At 35.4% G+C, this 25,828-nt stretch overlaps 3 protein-coding genes across 4 annotated transcripts in view; 2 read left to right on the plus strand and 1 right to left on the minus strand.

The window, feature by feature from the left end:
- clcn6 (chloride channel 6) overlaps nucleotides 1-25,828 on the plus strand; it is a 526,148-nt gene that overhangs the window by 443,035 nt on the left and 57,285 nt on the right. The gene's annotated exons all lie outside the window — the stretch shown is intronic.
- On the minus strand, nucleotides 75-14,763 carry plod1a (procollagen-lysine, 2-oxoglutarate 5-dioxygenase 1a). The gene is made up of 19 exons (XM_079896443.1): nucleotides 14,403-14,763; nucleotides 13,634-13,725; nucleotides 12,676-12,809; nucleotides 12,401-12,564; nucleotides 11,163-11,275; nucleotides 10,903-10,966; nucleotides 8,670-8,767; nucleotides 8,481-8,582; nucleotides 7,255-7,386; nucleotides 6,102-6,223; nucleotides 5,829-5,933; nucleotides 5,415-5,540; nucleotides 5,038-5,179; nucleotides 4,800-4,913; nucleotides 4,589-4,654; nucleotides 3,573-3,677; nucleotides 3,337-3,483; nucleotides 2,685-2,810; nucleotides 75-758 (listed from the first exon to the last, which is right to left on the minus strand). The coding sequence occupies exons 1-19, from the start codon at nucleotides 14,485-14,487 to the stop codon at nucleotides 603-605; spliced, it is 2,193 nt and encodes a 730-aa protein (XP_079752569.1). The 5' UTR covers nucleotides 14,488-14,763; the 3' UTR covers nucleotides 75-602.
- kiaa2013 (KIAA2013 ortholog) lies at nucleotides 15,888-24,943 on the plus strand. 2 transcript variants are annotated; one of them, XM_079896454.1, is made up of 3 exons: nucleotides 15,888-17,442; nucleotides 19,247-20,100; nucleotides 23,024-24,943. In XM_079896454.1, the coding sequence occupies exons 1-3, from the start codon at nucleotides 16,455-16,457 to the stop codon at nucleotides 23,039-23,041; spliced, it is 1,860 nt and encodes a 619-aa protein (XP_079752580.1). In that variant the 5' UTR covers nucleotides 15,888-16,454; the 3' UTR covers nucleotides 23,042-24,943. The 2 variants fall into 2 exon arrangements, with proteins under 2 accessions (XP_079752580.1, XP_079752579.1); XM_079896453.1 differs by lacking the exon at nucleotides 23,024-24,943 and adding an exon at nucleotides 21,875-22,296.

The raw sequence follows: 25,828 nt of genomic DNA on the forward strand, positions 1-25,828 counted from the left end.
ATTTTCAGATTAGCGTTCCTTGTGAAATGAGAGAAGAGCATGACGGAGCATGAGAAAAATGATGACAGAATTTTCATAAGGGGTGGGCATATTTGTACCATGCATTAACCATTATGGAATTTTCTCTTTTTTATTGTTTTCTTCCAAAATTCATGGCATGACTGATTCATAAACAAGACAAGAACAAGCAACATTAAGCAGTAAGAAAACAAACCATATGCCTGATTATTTTCAAACAGCAGCACCAATTGCTTGAAGGGCATCAATAATGAAAACAACTCTTGTGAATGTCAAAGCAAGGACAGATACATTATTGAAATCCACATCATCTATATGGAATAAACCCTTTAATAAATGACAATAAATAAATGAGTAAAATGCCATTGCATATAAATGGCATATTGCATAGTGATCTGTCAAACTGCTTTCAACATTCATCGATCATTATCAAAAGATGCCTTTATGTAACAAAAAATGTGGAAAATATATATATACACTGACATATTCACAATGTAAGGCACTGTGTCAAAATGTTCTTGTTGATTGTTTTTCTAGCCTCCAGTTGGACTCAAGAGTCTTCGGAAATCAAAGCAAATTCAAGTTCAAGGATCCACAAATGAGACAGAGATGTATCTGACCCCCTCTAAGGTGGGCAGACCCTCGTGGTAGTGAGTGAGGCGTCCAGGGTGCATGAGCGCCCAGCCTTTCCTGGGAGCTGTAACGGAGCAGTTGTACCTCAAGAACCGACAGCCGCCACCCTGAACAGAAAGTCACTGATCGTTAATACAATGTGCTCTTGCTCTATCGTACTGCTTCAAAATAGCAGAAACAAAAGTTAACAATTTCACTTTACAAACATGAAAAACGAGAGAAACAAGACATCAAAAAAATTTACATCCCAAAAAAATAGAATGAAAGGGTCTCTGCCATCCTATGCCAGAGACCCTTTTGTGTTCCAACTCTTGGATATAATATCTGAGCAAGTTTCGGCATGTCTCTCCACATCTCAAGCTTTCGGGAGAGCTGCCGGTCAAGACATGCTGCTGTGTTACAACATGAACATTTCACAAACCAAAAGTTTGCATACCTTAAATTTAAGATATGAAACCCTACGTTTATAGAACTGTAGGTTTGATTCTGTATACAAAACTAAGCAGACAAAAATTATACATTGGACCCAATTTAAAAAAGAAATGCTTTCACTTGTTACAGCCAACTTTATTAGTTTTTTTCAAATTATATTTTAAGTATTGTGACAAAATGTCCCCACAAAGATGGCGATATCCGAAAACCTTGTCCTTGTGGGGACATCTTTTGGTCCCTATGAGGAAAACAGCTTATAACTATAATTTATTTTTAAATGCAGAAAGTTTTCTGTGATGGGTAGGTTTAGGTGTGGGGGGATAGAATATACAGTTTGTACAGTATAAAAACCATTCAATCTATGAAAACACAACGTGTTTGTGTGTGTGTGTGTGTGTGTGTGTGTGTGTGTGTGTGTGTGTGTGTGTGTGTGTTTTCCACATCACTGAATTATAAGATCATATTAGCTAGCTACTGTTTAGAGTGGTGCAGGGATGATTTATTTTTGAAGTCCAAAAAACGCGGAAACAAGTTCGCATTTTAGCTTTTCCAGTTCCATCGTCCTGAAGTAAAATAAAAATATTTTTCTGTTTTTACTGTTAAACATCATCAGCCGAACAGGTAAATTCATCTACTCATGGTACATTCATGTCATGTCAGAAAGATTGTTTTTAAGAGTTGTCTTAAGTCTCATGCAGTTTCAGTTATGTCAATATTTTAGAGAATTAAATTCAAGCTTAGAAGAGAAATTTTAATAGGTTGTGTAGAACACAAATAACTGATGTAGATGTAGATCGGAAACCATGATCTCCAATTAGACCAATATAAAAATGCACTTGGTCAATATAAATGACACAATTGTTTAAATTTTTTGTGTAAAAAAACAAGTATTTGACCCTCTAGTGCTGTTCGGTCATTTTTTGACAGAAAAAATGGGGGGTTTTTTTTAGAATGTTTTACTTCATCAGAATGGTTCGAAACTTGGTAAAGATTTTAGCACCTGAAAACTGTGAAAACAAAAAATCATTGACATGATTTGAATAGGTTAAGGTCCTGAAAAAATAGTCATACTTGTACTGTTCGCAGTTAAAAATGAACTGTTAAAACATGTTTTGGAACATATATATTTCATATAAAATTTAAAAATAGTACTTTTATGCATTATTCATAATAATAAACAAACTTTTTTTAGTTTCACTTTTTTAACTATTTAGTTGTAACTAAATTAACTAATTAGTTATATTTTAACAGCAATAATCAGCCAAGTGTCTTCTTTAAAAAGAGACCAAAATTTAGTCTGTGCTCCAAAATCGTTGATGAATGATTTATGACATGAAGTTGGAAATTTCATTTTCAAGTATATGCTCAAAAAGTAATTAACAGGTAATAAATAGATCATAACTATTCCATATAATTTAGTACCATAAAATCCATACAAAATATTAAATAAAAAACATTATCGACCTATAATTCATTAGTTTAATTGAAATGTTTTAAAAAACATCTGACATTTTTGACCGCCACTCGAGCAGCACCAGAGATTTAACAAAAAGAAAACTGTGTACAGCACAGCCAAACATCACAGCTCATAGTTCACTCACCTGATAATCAACCCCCACTTGATTGAGAGCTATATTGATGGTGAAAGTGGAAGCGTCATGATGTGGTCTTAATGAAGGTTGTTCATCAGGCTTATATCTAACTACAAATGCCAGATCAAACTGAGCCTGCAGGAGACAATCACACAGACAGATGCAGAGTCACGTGTAGAGGATCAGCTGGCCCAAAGAAAAACATAGAAAGACCTCCATTCTGGAACATAACAGAACTTTTCACAACCACAAGGATAAAAGATTTCTCAAGAGTTCTCAAATATCTCGTTTGGCCAGAAATATGTCACATGTATGGCAATAAAATAGATTGTGAACACCGCTTCATACTGACTTTAAAGCATTTCATGCAAACATCACCTGACTGAATATTGAAGATTATCATATATTATTATTATTATTATTAATGAAGATTTTTAATGTATTTGAAATATTTCAATATATTTATAGTGTTTTTAAAATAAATGCTGTTCTTTTCAACTATCTATCCATCAAATTATCCAAGTCTTTACAGTCAATTTAACGTGTCCTTTCTTAAATGCATAATTTTTTTTGATTTATTTAAAACTTTTGCACACTAGTGTACTTCAAGACAAACATAATAATTTGTTTTTCAATGTCAGGAGAACAAAGAAAGGCTCACCCTTGTGTAGTACCCTGGAAACATTCTCTCTGTGACCGGCGCTATATAATCCAAAAGGAACTTCTGCCATTCTTTATCGAAGTCCACTTGATTCATGTGGATATCAACAGTGGGGACATTTTCATATCCACCTTGGATTCTAGTGTCCTAAAAGAACAAAAAAAAGTTTTTTTCAGTTAAATACTATGGTAAGGCAAAATAGCATGGGGATGAAACTGAGAAAAACAACAACATACCACATTTCCACCTCCTGACCACTGGCCAAAATGTTCCATCTCTTCAACAAAATCATTGCAGGCCACGTCGGAGAAAACAGGGAACCAGAACACATCAGGGCACGGCTACACAGGGAATTCCAAACAAGCAAAGTTTAAATTATAATTACTTTACAAAAGACTCAAAACCATTTGCAGAGCTAGTCATCACTATTACTATAGCTCCTTCTTAGGTTTGGTGACTTTAACAAACCCCTAACTCTTAAAAATATAGGTTACATTTTATTTTGATGGTCCACTTTAGACATTCTATTAAATATAAGTAACTTCGCAACTACATGTCAACTACCAGTCATTGTATTAGTAGACTGTTAGGGTTAGGGTTGAACAAGCTGACATGTAGTTGCAAAGTTACTTATAGTCAGTAGAATGTCTAAAGTGGACCATCGAAATAAAAGTTACTTTTAAAAAGATTTTTAAAAAGATTTTTTAATGTTGTTGTTTTTTTTGTTTTTTTTTTATCTCTTATGTTCACCATTTATTTGATCAGAAATACAGTAAAGACTAATATTGTGAAATATTATTACTCTTTAAGATACCTGTTTTCTGATTTAATATATTTTCAAATATACTCATTTATTCCTGTGATCAAAGCTGAATTTTCAGCATCATTGCTCCAGTCTTCAGTGTCACATGACCCTTCAGAAATCATTCTAATATGCTGATTTGCTGCTCAAAAACATTTCTTATTATTATCAGTGCTGAAAACAGTTGTGCTGCTTCATATTTCTGCAACCCCATGATACATTTTCGAGGAATCTTTGATAAATAAAAAAATCTAATTTGAAACAGAAATCTTTTGTAATCAATTTTGATCCTTGCTGAATAAAAGTATTATTTTCTTTTAAAAAATAAAATAAAAACAAAAAACTTTTGAACAGTCATTTGATACCTTCTCATGGACAGGATAATAATCTTATACAGTATTTAATGTAATTTTTAAATTTAATTATTATATGCTTTGTGTGGATACTCACCGTTTCAATAAGCCCATCTCTCAAAATCTTGGAATAATTCTCATGAATGTATCTTTCCTCCCATTCCTGTTTCACGAAGAGAGAAAAATTAAGAACATTAAGGCAAAAACAAAGAGTAAATAAATTAACATTGTTAAAAAAATAACAATAAAGCAAGAATGTCTTGTATAACATTTGAATAAATATTGTCTGATGTTATATTTTATCTTACCACAGGATTTTCAAAGATCTGCCAGAGATCATTGTGCAAATGATTTGTCTGGTAATTTTCAGTTGATAAAACTCGACCGTAAGTCTGCATATTTGTTACAAACATGAAGACGCCCTAGGAATGAAACCAAAAAAATCAATCAATGACAGCAAAGTAATTAGTAGTTTATTACACTTGTCGTCACTAAGTGATTTCTTATGGTGATTTGTGCAATATTTTTTTGAGTTTCATGTCTGACCTTGTTCCGAACGTTGGCGCAGAAGGCCATATCTGGATCAAGCGTTGCGGATTCAAACAGGTCAGGAGCTTTGAGGTCAGTCCTCAATGCATCCGCTTTTACCAGGAATATGTTAGAGACGTATGGCACATTCCACAAACCCCTGTGGAGGCACCAGAGAATGATCACATATTTGCCATTCATCCTGGTTTGATGAATTTCAAAGACTTCATATTTTTAGAGCAGTGAAATATACTCATCATTTAAAATGCTAAAGAAAATGATCATTAAAATTAGATAGCGGAGATAATAACATTCACATATACATCGATTTTTTATGATACCACATGATTGTTTAAAATAACAGAACAAATGAAGCGAACTAAAAGTCAACTTACACGCGGTTTCCTTGAACGATGTCCACGTAATCCTCTGACCTAGCGTAGTACCCGTCTGCACTGAGCGCACCCCAGAAGTTTGTCCACAGTCGCCCAGGTTTGGTCAACATTGGCGCAATGAAAGGCCTGTGAGGTTCATAAAAATAATGATTATATTTCAAGGAAAAAAGACCCATTAAAAACCTAGTGTGCTAACTAGAAGTTTCATCGTCTAGAAAACATTTTACAACTCAAATACTAACCGTTTTAATTTGTAATACATTACACAGTGAGAGTAATGCATTACAAGTAACGTGAGTTACTGTATGTAATCAGATTACTTTTTTCAGGTAACGAGTAAAGAAACACATTAGTTTTAAATTTATAATTTTCATTTGTTAAGTACATTCAATTCTTTACGTCTTATTCACTTACTTATTGAGCTCAATTAAGATTCTAAGTGTGTCTTCATTCTTTAAAACCACATCCACTTCTATGCTGAAGAAGTATTCGCAGTCAATGTCGTCTCGACACATATCGCTGCAACAAAAAAATAAAAAAATAAATGAATGGTAAAGAATGCTAAAGCATAGAGGAGCTATTTGTACAACTGTTTCCCAGGTTCCATTCCCAGGTTTAGGTGCACCATATTTAAATGTACTCTTTGTAAAAACAAATATGAAATATGAATTTAAAAAGAACACTTACAAGCCAATATTACGTGAGGTCACAGGATCTATATCCTCCTCTGGTCCAATCAGCTTCACACCCTTGTATTCAGACTCGTGATGCTCTAGAAATGTACGCACCTGTTGTTCGTGGTGTGATTCCTGCAAAAGAAAGTATTCAGAAGTATTGTCCCTCATTATTATGTAATGAATATAAAAAAGAGCAATGACAATAATTAAAGTCAACGTAGGAAATCCGATTCATTAACAAATAAAAGAAAAAAAAAAACTGCAGTTCAAAGACATTCAATCTGATCTGATTTGATCTGCCTTTAACAATGATGACCCAACATATGAAAAAAAGATAATGTGATACTCAACAGGCACACTGTATTAAACAGGACAGGACAGGCGTATCGGTTTCCTGATACAGATCTTGTTCACATGTTTTGTTTTCACGTAACTTAGTTCAGTCGTGACAAGAGTGTTGGGCATGGTAATAGATATGATGTTATATGTTTGGTCTTGGCGGAAAATATCTGCTACGCTGCTGCTGTTATTGCTGTGAGCAAGAAAAACAAGCTGCTGCTGGACAATATAGCATACATGAATTAAAGGAGAACTCCGGTCAATTTTAACATTGAGCTCATTTTTTTGTAAATTTGGAGTGCTGTCAATACAGAGAACAACGACAAAAATCGGTGTTGCCTACACCGTGTTATCCTCTTTTTAAAATTTGCACCCTGTTGACTTCAATGGGGCAAGTTTTAAACCTGCTTTTAGCCTCTTAACATCCTTGATGTGTCATTACAAGTGCACAGGTCATGTGAGTGATTCCTTCAGAGTGAACACGAGTGAATCTGACTGCAGTAGATGTGAAAGAAATGAATAAAAATGATGTTATTTAAGCCAGCGCAAATACCTGTATTTACATCCTGTTTTCGGTTGAAGTCCAAAGTAGTCGATTGCCGAGTTCACGCGCGTGATCATAGGTAACTAAACCTATGCGCGTGAATTCGACAATCGACTACTTTGGATATTTTGCTATATTGTCCAGCAGCAGCTTGTTTCATTGTCATGACAGAACTAACGTAATTAATTAATGTTAACAAATGAAACCTTATTGTAAAGTGTTACCGTTTAACTGTTAAAAAATGCATACTGGAGATATAAATCTGCACATAAAATTTTACCTGATTATAAATGAATAATCTGAGCCGGTTTTTGGGGTATTTGAGATTAAGTAAGCGCTCAAAGAACACAGTGACGAAGGGGGTGGGCTGCTGGATGAAGACCCCAATGACCACTACAGGATATTCACTCTCCTGCAGACGAAAAATAAAACAAACAGGCAAACAATTAATACACCAAACAATTATTCAGCTAAAGCTTCATTTAAATTTAAATGCATATGTTTAAACTCTCTACAGAAGTGTCTATGAATGCTTATAGTGTAAACAATATCAATATCAACAATAATATTTAATGTGACTTAATCAGTCTGACTAAAGCAGGCAACACCAGTTCTTTTTAAGGGTCAGATCAGGTATAAACAGCTCTTTAAGGTAACAACTACACAGTATCAATCTTTACATTATTATCATCTTTATTTAAGTGTATAAAGCCCCACACCTGTCACACAGAAGAAAAAAATATATACTGTGGCCACATTTGATAAAACAAGGAAACTGATTAATCAGTCAAGGAAACAAATTCTTAATTTTCAACTTAAAATTATTTAATAAAACAATATAAAAACAGAAATACCTTTATAAATGCAACAAGAACAAAACATCAAAGTAAAGTCCAGTTATGTTTAACACAGGCTTTATTTTACGCATAAATCGAAAAACCCCATTTTAAAACCCTATAGGAAAATCTCGAAGCAACCAGCGGCAAATTAGTCTTCCGGGTTCTGACGTCATAGCTGCACCATTCTAATTAGCCTTAAGAATAAGATTTAGGATTATTTTATTAATAATAATAATAATAAAAAATAAAATAAAAACCCCAGTCCCACTTAAGTATATTAAGTGGCTTTAAGTACTATGTACTTACATTGAAAAATAAGTACAATGTACTTATTGTGTTCATGTTGTATTGTAAAACACTTTTGCTGCAATTGAGATGTGATACGGGTACGGTTAGGGACAGGTGTGGTGGTATGGAAAGGTATAAGGGTGGGTTAAGGTGTAAGGGAAGGGTCAACTGTGTAGTTACAAATGTAATTACATAAATTAATTACAGCTGTAATTACATGCTGGTATTTTTAAAATATAAGTACAATGTAAAAACATGTAAGCACACAATTCCATTGTATCAAATGATTAATTTCAATGTAAGTACATAATACTTTAAAGCCACAATATAAAGTGGGACCAAAAACACTAATGGTAATAGTAGTAAATGTAAGGCCCACCTTGAGTCCAGAAAGCGGACGCAGATCCTCATTACAAATTGTGCAGCCAGTCTCAAATGTCCACAGATTTGGGATATAGTTTCCTATGTAGTTTATCTGAAGCTGAAAGAAACAGCATGTAATAAAAATGATTAGACCAAAGAAGACAGATAGCTTAGTTATTTAGATCATGACAGAAAATTGATTTACTTTGGTGGGTCCATTGCCATGGATTATAACGGGTAGCGTGTCATAAAGTACATTTCTGGCTCGCACACGTCCATTTTCAAACTTCAGCACGACTTCATCTGTTCATGCAATAAAATAATAATTATTCAAAGAAATTAATATTCAGATTAACATTCTTTATAATCATTTTGTTCTACAGTTATCTAATACATCATGAATTTTGTTTGAATCACTGTGTAGTTAAATAGCCATAAATATCCACTGGCCTATTTATAATGGATTTCCTCCACAGATGTTTGGATGAATCTCTCTTGGGTATCTGTAATGGATACCTCTGATACTGAAAGAGTAAAAAAGGCTTTTGAAACAGCCTTTTGAAGCTTAAACAGTGAACTTTTCACTGTTTACATGAATTCCAATGGACCTGATATTACCATTAGGACGAATGAGGGATTAATAGCAAAATTCACAGTTTAATGTTTCCTTTCTTTATAGTTTCTTAATGCTCTTCTTTTTTATTACAAAAGTTTTATTACTAAAATGTACTGCATCAATATTTATACAAATTCTAGAAAACTTACATAAGTTCTTGTTCTTTCTTGCAAAAAAATATATCTATAAAAAATTTCAGTCAGAATTCCCAATCATAGCACAGAAACTGCGCTCGGTAAAATTACAAATGACTTACTTCTAGCTTCTGACAAAGTCTGCATCTCAATACTAGTTTTACTTGATCTCAGTGCTGTGTTTGACACTAAAGATCATAACAAACTCTTAGATTGATTCAAAATTACACTGGTATTCGGGGACAGGCATTAAAGGGTTAGTTCACCCAAACCCGTAAGACTTTCGTTCATTTTTGGAAGGCAAATAAAGATCTTTTTAATGAAATCTGAGTGATTTTTGTCCCTCCATTGACAGCTACGCAACTACCACTTTGACGCTTCAAAAAGTTCATGAAGCGATTGTAAAATGAATTGAGCAGATTAGTCAAAATTTTCTGACAAGATTCGATCGCTTTATATGATGAACAGATCTAATTTAGGCTTTTATTCACATATAAACATTCATCAACTCACACATCAGTTATAACAAACGGAAGCTCAAGCATGTTCGCTTGACGTGCAAGAATCAATAAGGATCATTCTCATATTACGCAGCACATTTGAGCTTCAGCAAGAGGTTTGTTCTCGTATCATATAAAGCGATCGTGTCTCTTCAGAAAATTTTTGACTAAACCGCTCGATTCATATGGATTAGTTCTACGATCTCTTTATGAACTTTTTGAAGCGTCATAGCGGTAGTTCTGTCAATGGAGGGACAGAAAGCTCTCAGATTTCATCCAAAAGATCTTCATTTGTGTTCTGAAGATGAACGAAAGTCTTACGGGTTTGGAACGACATGAGGGCGAGTAATCAATGACAGAATTTTCGTTTTTGGGTGAACTATCCCTTTAAGGTGGTTTATATAAATAAACTCTAGGTAACACTACAATGCACAATTCTACCAAAATACACTTTGGGTCGAGAAAAAAAGCTAATTTTACCAGACCCGAATCAAACATTTATGAATTTGTCATAAATTTCAAACTGAATCTCACTTTATGGTTATCAAATTATGGTTACTTTATGGTTATTAATCTCATACAAATGACAGCATACTTAAATATTCATGGTGCTATAGGCAAACAGCCTTTTCCCAGACAAAATGTATAGTGTATTCTTTAAGCCCAACTATACAGTAGCTGCAGTGTCGCACACCTGGGTTGTAGCATCCTGCTGAGATGGTGTACGTGTCCACAAGCACATCTAACCGTTAACTCTAGCATTCCAGCCACAGATGCCATTACAGGCAACTGGGAAACTTGCTCTCCTCCCACAATCTGGCAGCGAGTCAAAACTACAGCTGCCAGTCGAGCAGAAAACAGCTTTAAACTCAGCTTCAGTTCACATGAAACCAATCAGCATTTGAGACCCTCAGCAAAGCTTTTCATTAGCGATTCCTCATTAAACTGAAAGGTTACAGAAAGAGGAAACTTCCCAGCAGGTATCAGAGGGCAAGAACTCTACTGACGCTGCACTTTTGGAGAGCATAAAACAGGATGTTCTCCTTCAGAGAGCTGATGCTAGTGACAATTTTGCAGAAGCATCTTTAAAGTCTCAACTGAGTTTATGTTGGAACTCCTCTCCAATTAAAATCTTATAATGGTAATTTTTCTAAAGCAGGCTGTAAGAACACAAAATGACACACTTACCAAGAGCTCCATGAAGATTCTGGAACAATCTACATTTGTTGTCCACAGTTATATTTATGGACTTCTAAAGAGGAAATAACAGGGAAGAAAACCTCAAAACGCAGCGTACACACATTTAATATGTGTCATTACTGAAAACTGTGAACTTGAATGTGCATTCTGTAAACGAGGCAATATATCCTAAAACAGAGCAATAAAGTTTTAGGAAACCACACCATGGTTGCCACCACGTAAAATATAAACTATACCAAAACACTCACTCTTTTCTCTGGGTTGATGTATATCTTGGTGAAAAAGAGCTGGTCACTGTCACTATCAGCTCCTGACCAGTCAGAAAGCATCTCTTTAAGGTTGGGCGCATAGCCAATGAAGCCTAGAAAAAAGAAAACACCCAGCGTTAGAATGGGAAATGCCTATAAATAGACACAAAACGTGTTATTATCTGGTTTAGATGTGAAACTGGATGATTTAAACTTATCTTTTTACTATTATGCAAATAAATAAGAGAGTGAATTTTAAGACAATCTCTGACATCACCATATAAATATGAATGTTTCTGGAACATTCTCAGAGATTGTGAAAAAGGAAATAAAAAAAAAGGAAGAAGCCTCAAACTTCTTAATAAGCAATTGTTACTAAATGAAACTCTCTACAAATGAGCTAATCGCAATTATATTCAACCACTGGATTATGAGATTAAAATACATTTTAGTTAGTGGTGTGTTTGGTATTAGCTAATGCGGGATGAATTGGTTAACATTGTTAGATGCACCGTACAGTATTCTGAACAAAAGTCATTCTCTTGCTGTAATCAGAACTGAAAAGTACAATTGTATATACATCATAGTTGTAATTTAATTTAACAATTTTAATAGTATCTTGACAGGACAATGATTTTTATTGCAGCTTTACAGTAATGAGAATGAGGGGTGGTTAATGGTCACAAAAATGCAATCATAATGGTCCTAAAAAGAGCCTCTTTGTATTTAAATGAATTTAATTTCTTAATTTACTCCTTTAATTTTGTGGACAAATATATGGTGTAGTGATAGTGAAATATGTTGGAAATATCATATTTACTAAAAAGAGCCTCTATGTATTTAAATAAATGTAATTTATTTGTGTATAAATATACATAATAAAACTTGCTAAGTTTAATTTACAAATTCAATAGAATATATATAACAATTAAGGTTGCAGTACCTACATAAAAACATTAAAAAAGCAAAAACACATCTAATGTGCATTCTTGATTAGTAGAGTAAAAAAAATAGTGCTGTTTTATAGAAAAAAGACGTTGACATCTTATTTCAGCTAAAGTGATGTGAACACATCTGACGGTGTAATTACGCATTTCCAACTCGTTAATACAAACTTCCCAGGACTGTTTTTTGCATCCAAATTCATTTTGCATCTAAAACTATTCAAAATTAAGCTAAGAGAGTATTCCGTATGTCTAAAGCTCTACAATGTTAATCGAAAAAAGAGAAAAACATGCCTCCAGCTCCAAGGAACCTCTTCCCTTCCCTGACATGAGGATGTTTGTCTTCCAGGTGACGATCTGGCCAGATGAGAGTCTCGGCAGAAAACACAACTTTGTGTTTGGCCTGCTGAAACTTCTTCAGCAGCTCTTTTGGACCAGAAGAAAAGATTACATCATAGCTGTGGAAAGCCAGAGCGTAAATAATTGTTACTTTCAATGATGCTTGAAAGAGTACATGCATATCAACACACTCCAAATATAATGTATTTATTTATAATGGACATAACTACCTGTCCACAAAAAGAATGAGTTTGTTCTCCTCGTGTATCTCCTCCAGAGCAGACTTCAGCAGGCGCACTTTCTGCCCTCCACCTGGAGGTGACATGTAATCTCCACCTTTCCATGTTTCACCCCTTCCGAGAACCTACAAAAAAAGGCTAAAGAATGTCAGGCATCTGTCTGCAGACTATTATGGAAGCTTGTTTTCCGCCACGGAATAAAAATAAAATATAATTGCGACTTTTTATCTCACAATTCTGACATTTTTATCTTGAAATTGCGAGTTTATATCTCACAATTCTGAGAGAAAAAAATTCAGAATTGCAAGTTTATATCACAGGGCAGTTGTGGCCTAATGGTTAGAGTCTATTGAGCGAAAACAGTATCTAAACCTAGTTACCATACTTGGCCGTCACTTTCACAATTCTGAGCAAAAAAAGTCTTTATTTCTTAGAATCTCGCAATTTTGACTTTGTAACTTGCAATTGTGAGTTTATATCACTCAATTCTGAGGAAAAAAGTCAGAATTGTGAGATAAAAAGTCACAATATTTATTTATTCAGTGGTGGAAACAAGCTTCTGTTGACTAAACTGTGTTATACAGGGTCTATCTAACAAAAAATGTCAGGTTCATATTTCACCCTGGAATCATGAGAAATAACATGTTGTATTAAGAAAACTAAACCTAAACTTTTGGACTATAATCATATGTCATAGTATTATTTAATTAATGATTTAATTATTTACGATCATTATAGCACTTTGAGAGAAAATGTGATTGTCATGAAAATAATGCCATAATGCTATATTGCAATAATCCCAGTAGGATGTACCCAATAGTTAAGCAGAGACTTCGCTTAAACCATAACTTTCCACTTTCCACTTTAATAACATGCTCAATGTTTAGCTGAACATTGCAATATGTTCATTACTTTTTCGAAGGGAAACTTCTGGAAAAAGCTGCCTTACCTTGATGGAGTAATTGAACTGTTTTGCGGATCTCAAAAACCGTCTGAAGCCGTCAGTCTCCTTCGTGGCGACAGTCAGAACTAGAAGATCTCCTGAGACAGAGAAAACACAAATCTGAGTGGATAACTCCGTCAAACTTCTCCACAGCAGTTCTCCTGCCTACGTGCTGGAAGAGCACATCCTAATGGGTTTCCCACATCTCCTGTGAGGAACTCCATGCACAGCTGGAATATTAACATTCAGTCGCTTTTATTCAATCTAAACCAGCCGCAAGAAGGCCAGTTCTGCCGCAAAAGTGACATTTCTTTATACGTTTTTTTTAATCATATGTAGGCTAATGTATGATTTTTTTTTCTTTTGCAATGCAATTTACAAGCATATTCATGTTTACCTATACAATAAATCTGTTACGAGAAAACTACGCGTAGGTAACTTACAATGTAATAAATGTCCTTTGCACTCACATTGCGCATTGTTGTTGCTCATATTGCGCACAACTACAGTTTGAGACATGAATTAAACTGTTTGCACTGTTTTAGTGTAATGTAATTTTGTTGTAATTTTTCCTCATAAACTCACTGATATCTGCACGCAGGGTCCACGTCAGCGGCGTGAGTCCGTAACGCCTGGCTAACTTTACCTAGCAAGTCAGGTTTGCAACGAACCCTTACAATGAATCATGGTGAAATTGTAGTAGTGATTTACATTATCATGTACAGAAGCGGTGTGGTTTATCTAAGACTGTGATAAGCTGAAATCATAGCCTTACCCTCGGGGATCAAGCCCTGCTGACTGCAGTGAAGCGGAGAAAAAGACGCAAACAAACACGCGAGAAAGAGCAGAACTTCTCTCATGTTCGGATCCGTTATTCTTCAAACCTCTACAGTAACGACGACTGGTGGAATAAGGCCTTTCCTCGAGAGAAAGTTAGTTATATTCCCGTGCAAACACACACAGCCTGCCCACTTCTGTCTTTCTCCACCCCTCGATCCCTGACCACACGAGCAGAGGAAGAAAAAGCTCAGTAACAATCCGTAAATGCAGACACAAGACAACTTGCCCTGACCTGACATTTAGGATAGCTACGTATAACCTTCCACAGTACCGTACACAGTACAACCTTGTACAGTAATTCAAAATATTAAAATAGATGAAGCCACAGAGATTAAATACATTAAAAATATATATACAAAAATAATAAATCCTTAAAACCTTTAGTGGTTGAGGAAAGATCTTATAATAATAATCCTATTATTAAAATTGAGAAATTATTTGAATATATTAAGTGTTATATACTGAACTCCTTTCTCTATAGTAAACTTGATTTTAATTTGTAACAAAAAAAATGTACAGTAATAATACAGTAAAACAAAATATTAAAATAGATGTAGCCAGAGAGATTAAATACATTACAAAAATAAAACAACAGCAATAAATCCATACCTTTAGTGGTTCAGGAAAGATCTGATTGTAAGAATCCTATTATTAAAATTCAGAAATGATTTTATATATTAACCTAAATGAAACCTAAAACCAGAAATGATTTTATATATTAACCTAAATTATATATATGTATATATATATATATATATATATATATATATATATATATATATATATATATATATATATATATATATACAATTTAGGTTAATTGGAAATAATATATAAAATCATTTCTGAATGGGTGGGGTTGTTGGGTTGAATTCAGGTTGATTGGGACACTTTTTGCCATTGAGGTGACTGAGAAAAAGTGTCCCAATTAACCTGAATACACCCCTATAAAGGTATCTAAAATCTTACAGCATGTTTATTACTTTTGTTCACATAAAAAAAAAAACACTTCTCAATATAATTATAATTGTATAATATAATATAATATAATATAATATAATATAATATAATATAATATAATATAATATATTATATAATTAAGACATGTACAATGTATATATTTCTTTATATTGCAAAATGTCATCTTTTAAATATCAAACCCATTAACTCAAAAAACAGGAAAGGCAGCAGTCACAGAGCCCGTCATTCTCTGGCAGTCATCACTTGTGCCGTAAAGCCGTTTAGAAGTTTCCAGGTCAGTATTATGTACTGGTCCAGGATTAGTTTTGTCTTCCACTGCTACGTTGCAATGACGTAACACAGGCTCCCAACGGCTGATTGTAGAACAGCGATTTGAAGCGCTACTCCAGCTTGAACTGCGACAGGTCTTGGACTGCGACACTTCCGGTATTTTTACGGCGGCCTGGTTTCCTTCCGCAAACAGAGATGTCAGCTGGCTGAGAGATGACATGTACACTCTACAACATGATACAGCAAACAAACAACGACGACATAAACTCTAGCAGACACACATAAGTACGTGGGGCAAACATTGCTTCGACGCGACAAAGTAAATCTTGAAGAGTGAACGCGTAATGGGTGAGCAGAAATGTGTTGACTGGTCAGCTGACTAGCCTGATAACAGCAACTGGAATTAATGCAAACTCTCTGCAGACAGAAGTGGCTCGTTTGACAAATGTCTGGAGTTGGTTTTGCATTTATTTTAGCGGAAAAATAAGTTCAAGACCAAGTTCTTGAAAAATATGTTTGCTTTTTGAACGAGGAACTGGGGATTTCCAGCACTCTGTGGCCGAAGAAATTACTCATACTTTTTTTTTTTCGCGCGTTTTGCTCTTCAAGTTAAGCTTGATAGCTACTATGCCTGTCAAAGCTGTTTGCCACTCCCAGCTTTTACTGCTGTCAGGAAGTCACTGATGCCCTATATAGTACAAATATCACCCTCAACTGAAGACAACAGCAGTAGTTTATGTTTAAACCGTCAAAGAGCATTTGGAGCAAAAGGCAGATCATGTGGCTTCAGCAGAGGTTAAAGGGGCTGCCTGGTTTGCTTTCGAGCAGCTGGGCCCGCCGTGTTTTGGTTGGATTACTGCTCTTCCTCATCTTCTACTGGTACTTGAGCTCAGATGGGCTCCTGAAGTTTCTAAACATGTCTAGGGAGCCGGGGGGAGCTGCGGGGGTGTGTTTGCAGACTGATCTTCACAGGTGGGTTTCGCTTGTTGACAGAGGGGAGGGAGTGGTTCTCACCCCCCAAACCAAAGAATCAGTTCCAGTCGTGGTCGGTAATGGACATTTTCTGGTGGATGTGGACTCTAACAAGCTCTGGGTAGCTTCATCTTCACAGCCTGGGTCTGCACCGGTTCACCAAACAGACTACAGCCCGATAGTGCGGTTGCAGGTGCCAGGAGCGCGCTCTGAAGCTCAGGGAATGATGCTGTGGTACAGAAAAGGCTCTGTGCTGTCCTCCCGGTGCTTCCAGACAGCTAATTCTCAGTCTTCTCATGACTGTGTAGTCGTACGTGAGGAATTTGTTGCGCATCGCAGCCGACCCAATGTTTATCTTCAGAGGATTCACGCGTCAAACCCTACAGACCATGTGGTTTCGATTGACGTGGTCATGGAGTCTCTTTCATTTAGGAGCACCGTTGAGAAGATGGAGGACAAAGAATTCATGCTGTCCTCAGGTAGGGTGCTCACGGAAAAGAAGGACACTGTGTTAGTGGTGGTGGCCACAAAGAGACTGAGCACCAAGATCCAGGTTCCTCCCAAATCTGAATACTCAGAAAACCTGGTGAGTGTGATTCACACTTCAGAGCCCACCGAGGGTGGGAAACTGGACGAGACTCTCAGCAAGCTCAGAGAAGGAGTCAAACGAGAGATGGTGGATGTCCTCCGAGCTAATGTGGAAGAGTTAATGCAGGATCACCAGCAAGCATGGGTGGATCTCTTCATATCTGGCAAGTTGACCGAGCAACAGTCTGCTGACATAATTATTATTAATTGTAAATAATATCAGTATATACATTTCAGGTTTGCTCCAAAAATGTACTTTGTAGAATTCTGAAATGATCAATACTTACAAAGTCATGTCATATGACAAATCAATATTTAGTTGATCTTTTTCCAAAGTGTTTAACATGCTATGAAAAAAACAGAACATTTTTGTTTTAACTCAAAACCTTCTAAATAATGTATAAAAACTCAAGTTCATTTTGAAAACTGGAAACCACCACTAGCCAAATACGAGCATTGAGTGTCTTGTAAATTGGCCTTATCTACCAACCACTGAGGCAGGCGACCTTGTTCTCGATCTGCCTTTGACAGTAAATGCTGCTGTTTAGATTATATTTTGAGGACCAGATGAAGGAAAAGCTGAGATGAGGTCTAAGATGCATGTGTGATGTGTTGATCTTAAAGTTACCATGAAATCAAAGGTGAATATTCATATTTTTATGGAATATTTAGTATGAATGATTTATCCATGGACATAAATATTTTTTTAATTCATGTGCCCTTGTAATCTTTAATCAAAATAACGTCCCCTCCCCCAGTCCCTTCTCTGATGAAGGCGGGGACAATAACCTCTCTCCTCCAGCAACCTGTCACTCACATGAGATCACAGCAATTGGCAAACCACAAACGATCCAATCAATTCCAGATGGACCAAATTAAGTCCCACCCTATTTTTTTCTTGTCTGAGAAGCCGTTTCACTTAAAGGAATAGTTCACTTAAAAATTAAAATTCTGTCATCATTTACTCATCCTCAAGTTGTTTTAAACCTGTATGAATTTCTTTCTTCTGCTGAACACAAAGGAAGATATTTTGAAGGATAATGGACTTCATTGACTTCCATAGTATTTGTTTTTCCTACTATGGAATTCAATGGGGTCCATCAACTGTCTGGTTACTCTCTCTCTCGCAGTCAAACGTGACTTTAGTGTAAACAAACATGGTGGATCACGGGCAAGAACAAATGGCGATAATAGTGTTTGGACTGCTTTTTACAGAAAATTCGCCAAATAAGAAAAAGGTTTGGATGAAGTTTTGTTATGCTGCTGTCTTCCGTCAGCTCGCTTTCTGGTTTGGTATCGTTTTATTCCACCATCTACAGAGTGTGTGCGCGTTTTAGAGACAGCAAAAATTATAAAGGATAAATTGGGGAAAATGCTGTACCATTAATAACCATTTGAAGACCATTTGTTAATAAAGCAGACTTTCATATCTTGTATATGTACATTGTTTTGCAGCTCAAAAACTATAGTTTATTCAGTTTTTGTGAAGGGATAGTCAGTGAGGATTTGGATTTAATCTGAAATGTGTGTGTAAATGTTTCAATGGTGCCTTTAAGTCAATTTAAAAGGCCAGTGACAGTGTAAAAGCAAAGAGAAATGCATTCTATTCTTTCATTTGGCTCACTATTTTGTCATTACAACAACAAAAAAGAGAGAGAAAAGTTTCTTGATTTTAATGCTTTGTTCATTTATTCAGTTACACATACAGTATACGAGTTGCTTGGGACAATGCAAATAATATAAGGCCCAAAAGCAAACCTGCAGTCCAAATGCTGTTACTCATTTCACATGTGAAGAAGATTTCACATGATTTTTAATTCTAAAAATGCCTAAATATAAAAAACATTGGTGGACTTTGGGAAAAAAGTAAAATAAGTATATGACGACCCATTTAGGGTTTGTATTCATGTGTTCACTTGCTTTAAGAAGCTAAAATGAAATCTTTCATGGTCTTTTTCTTCTTTACAGGTGTGGAAATCAGAAAGATCACAGATGCCCATACTCCATCCAGTCGCACAGTCAACAACACCCTATACTACATTCTGTCCACCTCCACAGCGCCCCTGCTAGATCAGAGTCTCACAGCAGAAGAGCATGAGCGACTGGAGTCCAGTCTGAATTACGCCGACCACTGCTTCAGCGGCCACGCCACCATGCACGCTGAGAACCTGTGGCCAGAGCGTCTGACCAACGTAGCTCAGATCCTGCAGCTTGTGAATCTCTGGAACTTGACTTTCCAGAAAAGAGGATGCAAGGTGCTTGTTGCAGCAGGCACTCATGGTATGATGCAAGGCATGGTCCTTAGTTTTGGAGGTCTGCAGTTCACCGAAAACCACCTTCAGTTCCAGGCAGACCCCGATGTTCTTCACAACAGCTACTCTTTGAGGGGTATCCATTACAATAAAGACCTCATCAACCTGGCCGTACTGCAGGACGTCGAAGGCAAACCCTTCCTGCATGTGTCCGTCAAGCCTCAGGAGAAACCGGTGAAGCTGTACGCCTGCGAGGCCGGCTGCATGAACGAGCCCGTGGAGCTGACCTCAGAGCTGCGAGGTCACACGTTTCCTGTGATGGTCACCCAGCCCATCACGCCTCTACTGTACATCTCCACCGATCTCACTCACCTGCAAGACCTGAGGCACACGATGCACGTCAAGGCCATCTTGGCTCACGAGGACCACATGGCCAAACAGTACCCTGGCCTGCCCTTCCTCTTCTGGTTCAGTGTGGCATCTCTCATCACGCTTTTCCACCTCTTCCTCTTCAAACTCATCTACAATGAGTACTGTGGGCCTGGAGCCAAGCCACTCTTCAGGAGTAAGGTATAGACTGCGACATGAAGACAAGCCATTGTTGGGGGGTTGTAACTGTGGTGTATGTGAATCTCTTCTCCCTTTTTCCTCTCGCTCTCATTTTGTGCAACTTTCAAATTCTGCCTTGCAAGATACTTTTACCTCTGGAAACTAAGTGACAATAATTGGTTTGGGTAACCCATCAAACTTTCAATCTGCTGTAATTGGAGGGTCGGGTGTGCTGGAAATAGTTGCCTGCAATCTTCAGCTTGGGTGTTCTCTCTCTCTATGAACTTTTTGATGAGCTGAAAGCACCAGTGCTCTAAAGACACTATTTGATGAGCTTTGTTTTTTCCTCATTCGGTCATTCTGACACAATTGGAACTGATTTGTGTCAAAGAAAGAAAAAAAAATGAAGATATTTATTTTTTTTAATATACATATGGGATGCTATTCCGCTTTGCAGAATAACCATTTGAAGAACAATTTTTGAATGTAATTTATCTCTTGATTTTCAGCAGACTTTCCCATCTTTTATATGTAGTTTTACAGCACACACACAAAAAAAAAAAAATCTGTTTAGAGTATTTAATTTTTTTTCTTTTATTGGATAGCAAGGTGAGGTTTTGAATTTTATTTCATCTTAAATTTGTGAGTAAACTCTTCACTGGTGCCTTCAAGTCTTTCTTCTTCCAAGCTGGTTTAAGGGGTTTTGCTTCTTTGTTTACCATCTGTGGTTCTTATGTATGGGTCTCATGTTTCATCTAAATGAAAGTGCATTTTGAACATTTTCAGTATCTAGTTGTTGGTATGTGAAGCTGTTGCTACTTTAGAAAACTTAACCAAATGCATAGATTTTTTTCATTGATCACATCCATCCATCATCCCAGAAAATTGTCAATACTGATGGCCATTCGGGTGAAATACTTGATAGCTGTTAACATAAAGTTGGCTAAATCTCAAAAACCCGTCAAGAACACCAGGTCATTTCACCCCAAAATAAAAAAATAAGAAGAAATCTGTATAAAAATTACGCCTTATATGAAAATCATAGAATGCATTAAGCCCGCCCATTTTTTTTAAAGCCATGAACCAAGGACAATCCCATGAAGCATTGTGAATTACATAATCAACTGAAAATCTGGAGAAATAGAAAAAAATATTAATTTAATGTTAATTATATATAGATAGATAGATAGATAGATAGATAGATAGATAGATATAGATCTATCTATATATATATATATATATATATATATATAGATAGATATAGATCTATCTATATATATATATATATATATATATATATATATATATATATATATATATATATATATATATATATATATATATATATATATATATATATATATATATATATATATATAAATAAATATATATTAGTCATTGTCGGTGCTACATGGGAGGGTGCGTTCCCTGCCAGCTTTTTTGGTGTGATTGGCTCACAGTGACTCTGGTGAAATTTTCTGCACAGCATCATGGGTAATTTGGTTTTTCACACAAATTCAGCTGTTAATCACAATTAGAAAAAATAGAAAAAATGAAATAACATCCACGAATGTCTTCAACAAAAGCATATACCGTCAATTAACATCCTCGTAACTCACTTTAGGTCTGTCTTTAAAGGTTTGTCTGTTATTGTTACAAATATTTTTTCTTATGGAGAAAAGAGTTTTTACTTCCAGAACCCGATTGTTGCACTCTACTAAGTGTTTGTTTGTTTGTTTGTTTTTGGAGAATCTAAAAAATAGGCTTTTTTTGTGATATATGATAATTATTGCAGGAATCTGTAGAAGGACATGTGGTAAGTGTGTGTGACTGACTGACGGAACAACTGAATTTATGTCGGTTCACTGTTTAGAACACAAGGTGAGATGGGACAATTTAAAAAGCACTACTTGCTTAATATTAAACATGTATTACTCTTGTAAATGTTTAAGTATAGGCAAATTCAGTTTCACATGGTCTGAAGTTCTGTGATATGCACTGATATCGAGCTGCATACTCCGTTAGATCTCTGCCAACAGTTATTAATGCGTACACATTAACAGGAAGTTACTGTTAATTTGACAATACATTTTTTACAGTGTACTTTACGCTAGCTCTTCTGTTTTGTCCATTTATCATTTGATTGTTATTGTTAATGTTCTGCATTGTTTGCCGTGTGGGTCTCAAAGCATTTTTCCCACGTTAGAGTGAACAAAAGTGATCTTTTTTCCCCCTTTCCTTTTTTTTTTTTTTTTTTGCAGTGTTGCATTTGTTTGAATTCTGTTGTGTTTTGATTAAATTAACAATCAAGAGTTAGACAACCCTCTTTCATTGTGACATTCATTTTAAAGTTTTACATAATCTGGGGCCATACAGTGAAACTTGTTTAGTAGTTACTCATCACAAATGTAAAATGAGTGCCTCGTCTGAGTTGCCTTAAAATGTGTCTCCTAGTATGTGTTACATACTGAGGATACAGTGTAGTTTTGTTCAGTTGTGTATTAGTTCCTGACAATACATGGGGACAAAATTACTTGATCAAAAGTCAACTTGGATGAATCAAATCATTTTTCACTGAGAAAACCTTTTGTAACACGTCTGACACTGATGCTGTCAATAATAATGCCTGCATTTTGTTTATTAGTCAGCATTTTATAATTAGCATAGACTCATATTAGCATAGGTATCAGGGGCAAATGAGATAATAGATCCACTGGATGGAGAAACTTCAACAGGTGTAAAATACGAGTGTTAAATGCCATGAAAGAAATCAATAATAATAAAACCTAGACTTAAGTTAAAACGTTCCCGTTCACATCCGTTGGTACAGTTTATGCTTTGAAATCTACAAATGTTTAGAAACTCACAAATTATGTTCACATCACATCAAATGTATTTTCCACCTTAAACATGCATATTTACACTTTATTTGTTATTTCAACAGGATGATGTTACTGTCTGAAGCCTAATCCAGTGTGCAGAAACATTAAATATGGCTCTATCTCTGGATGTCCTCTCAGGATGTAGCAGTGTATATAAGATATGCTTTTCCATTTTGCTGTGTGAATTTAATAATGATCATTTGCTGATTTTTATTGAGAATTATATACGTTGTCATGGTTAAAATATGAAGACTATTTAGAGGTGCTAAGTCATAATGATAAAATATCATCAATTATGAAGGATCCAAACAAGCCTTGTGTTCATTCTTTTAGCTTACAAGCACAATAATAAAAATGGAAAACAAAATCAAATATGCAACTCCAAAGCGTGTTCAAACCTGCAGTGATTTTATGTGAATTCAGCTCAAATATATTCTTTAATCGTGATGAAATGGAAGCAGCAACAGATCCATTCATCCATATACGTTCATCCCTAATGTGACGTGAAACAGGTTATCGAAAAATACAATGACTGTTGATTGGATTTTAAGATGTGGACGATAGTTGACCACAAAATAAGATATTTTGAAGAATGTCAGTAACCAAACAGTTGATTGACTTCCATAGTATTTTTTTTTTCTTCATACCATGGAAGTCAATGGGACCCATCAACTGTTTGGTTACCCAAATATCTTCTTTTGTGTTCAGCAGAAGAAAGAGGTTTGGAACAACTTCAGGGTGAGTAAATGACGACAGAATTGCTGTTGATTGTGGAGGAGTGAGATTTAAGTTGATGAAATTATTGAAGTCTGATATACATGGATGAATCATTCACAATAAGATATATACCATTTAAAAAAATTGAAAATATGGTAAATTAATCTGTCTAGTTATAGTAGAAATACTGATCCTTGCTAAAATAGCCGGGAAGAGGGAATGTTGCTTTTTTATTTGAAAGATTTTCTCTGAGCATCACTGATTTAATGACAATGAATATGGAAGGAAAAAAGCATGTCTTTGAACAATAGCTATGTTTCTATATGAGCATTTTGGGATATCGCATTAAAAAAAGAACACTGGATGGAAATGCCAAGTAAAATTTGCCTTAAAAACGTATGCGCTTAATTGAGGCAGACATTTTACTTTTCTAGAAGACATGCACATAAATTTGCATTTATTGCAGCAATTTACATTTTTATTACAGATATTTTTGCACTAATTTCCCAGGAAGTAATGACTTTGTTCTCTTGAACAGATGGAAATGGTGCTTTATTCACAAATGTTTTATGCGAAATTCCAATTTTGTGCACAAGTTAAATTTGCAACTTTGGATGTAAACAGCTTCAGGCCACCACCGTTGTGCTCAGATTACATGCAGATAATATTAGTATGTCTCTGATTGTTGTGTGTAATCAACATGATGACTGAAGCCTGTTAATGTACCATAACGTTTCAAAGAAAATAAATGTGGAATTTTCTTAGTTTGTCATTCAGCAGATGCTTTTGTCTTAAGTAACTTTATTGTAACTTAAGTAACACCTTTTAGACAGTCTCTAGAGACACAATGGTGCTTGTTGGTTTGAATTCACAATCATTCTGCTAATAATGCTATGAAAAAATACCCAGTCGCAGGCTGCATCGAGTTTAATTGCACAACAAACATGGACAATAGGCTGCATCTTCATTTAGCGGATAACAGGGCTCTTTTTTTTTTTTTTTTTTTTTTTTTTTTTTTTTTGTTCAAACTGCAGGTATGAAAAATTGCATTATTTTAATTGTGCTACTTTGATGTCTCTCTGAAAAAAAAAGAGGAAAGATGCTCTATTGAAATAATAAAACAATACACTTACAATGGACTTAATACACAGTAGTCAACATGTGAAGTGGATCAAAACCTTTCATCAAAGTTATACATGAATTTTGAACACTACCCGTTCTTGTCTTAGGACAACTTTGATTCACTTTTTTGGTCCACTTCAAATGTTGACTGTATTTATGTTTGAGACAATGATTATATTGCGTAAGTCTAAGCGAAATGAAATGCATTCATAAAAAAGTGATATGATCATGTTGCAATAAACTGTTTATATTGATTCAGACTTCAAACAAATGGCATTCACTCAGCGTGACTTTTATTGCTCTTCAATTTACTTTATTAAAATGAGCTAATAATTCTGTTGCATTTTGTCTTAACTTCATTTTTATTGTGTTCACTCCCTTGATACATTTACTTAATCCTTGTGTTGGTACGAAGTAAATAATATTTGCTGCATCAGTGTCGTATAACTGCACTGAAACATAAAAACAGTGTATTTATAGTATTGTAGTAGCATTTACAGTTTAACATTTTATGTCAGGGCAAATTCCAATCGGAAATGAGTATCACTATGACCCACTCATTCCAAAGGGCAGAGCCTTTGAAGTGGGGACTTGTGTGTCATAATTTAGCCGCTTTTAACGCACTTGGTGAAGGGAGGAATGAAAGACAATGTAATTTCTTCATTATCGTCTGTAATGTTACTTGACAGTGGAGCATGATGTCCTTCAGCTCATTGGCTGTTCTTACAACAGGAGTTTCTTAATATTGCTGTTAATATAATTATTGCAAATAAAAATGCATACACGTCACAAAGTTCAAATCACCTCAGACTGGTTTCTTGAACATGACAATGAGTCTACTAAACTCAAACGGCTTCCAAAGTCACCAGATCTCAATTCAATAGAGCAGCTTTGGGATGTGCTGGAACGGGAGATTCGCATCACGGATGAGCAGACGATAAATCTGCAGCAACTGTGTGATGCTATCATGTCAATATGAATCAAAATCTCTGAGGAATGTTTCCAGCACCTTGTTGAATCTATGCCAC

This window comes from Squalius cephalus, assembly GCF_949319135.1.
Source record: "Squalius cephalus genome assembly, chromosome: 16".
In the NCBI taxonomy this organism is placed as follows: domain Eukaryota; kingdom Metazoa; phylum Chordata; class Actinopteri; order Cypriniformes; family Leuciscidae; genus Squalius; species Squalius cephalus.

Coding starts and splice junctions, on each gene's coding strand:
- kiaa2013 (XM_079896453.1), top strand. CDS start 16,455: ATGTTTAAACCGTCAAAGAGCATTTGGAGCAAAAGGCAGATCATGTGG. Junction 17,443..19,246: donor GGTGGATCTCTTCATATCTG/GCAAGTTGACCG, acceptor TCTTCTTTACAG/GTGTGGAAATCAGAAAGATC. Junction 20,101..21,874: donor AGCCACTCTTCAGGAGTAAG/GTATAGACTGCG, acceptor TAATTATTGCAG/GAATCTGTAGAAGGACATGT.
- plod1a (XM_079896443.1), bottom strand. CDS start 14,487: ATGAGAGAAGTTCTGCTCTTTCTCGCGTGTTTGTTTGCGTCTTTTTCT. Junction 13,726..14,402: donor GCAGGGCTTGATCCCCGAGG/GTAAGGCTATGA, acceptor TCTCTGTCTCAG/GAGATCTTCTAGTTCTGACT. Junction 10,967..11,162: donor ACATCAACCCAGAGAAAAGA/GTGAGTGTTTTG, acceptor TTTCCTCTTTAG/AAGTCCATAAATATAACTGT.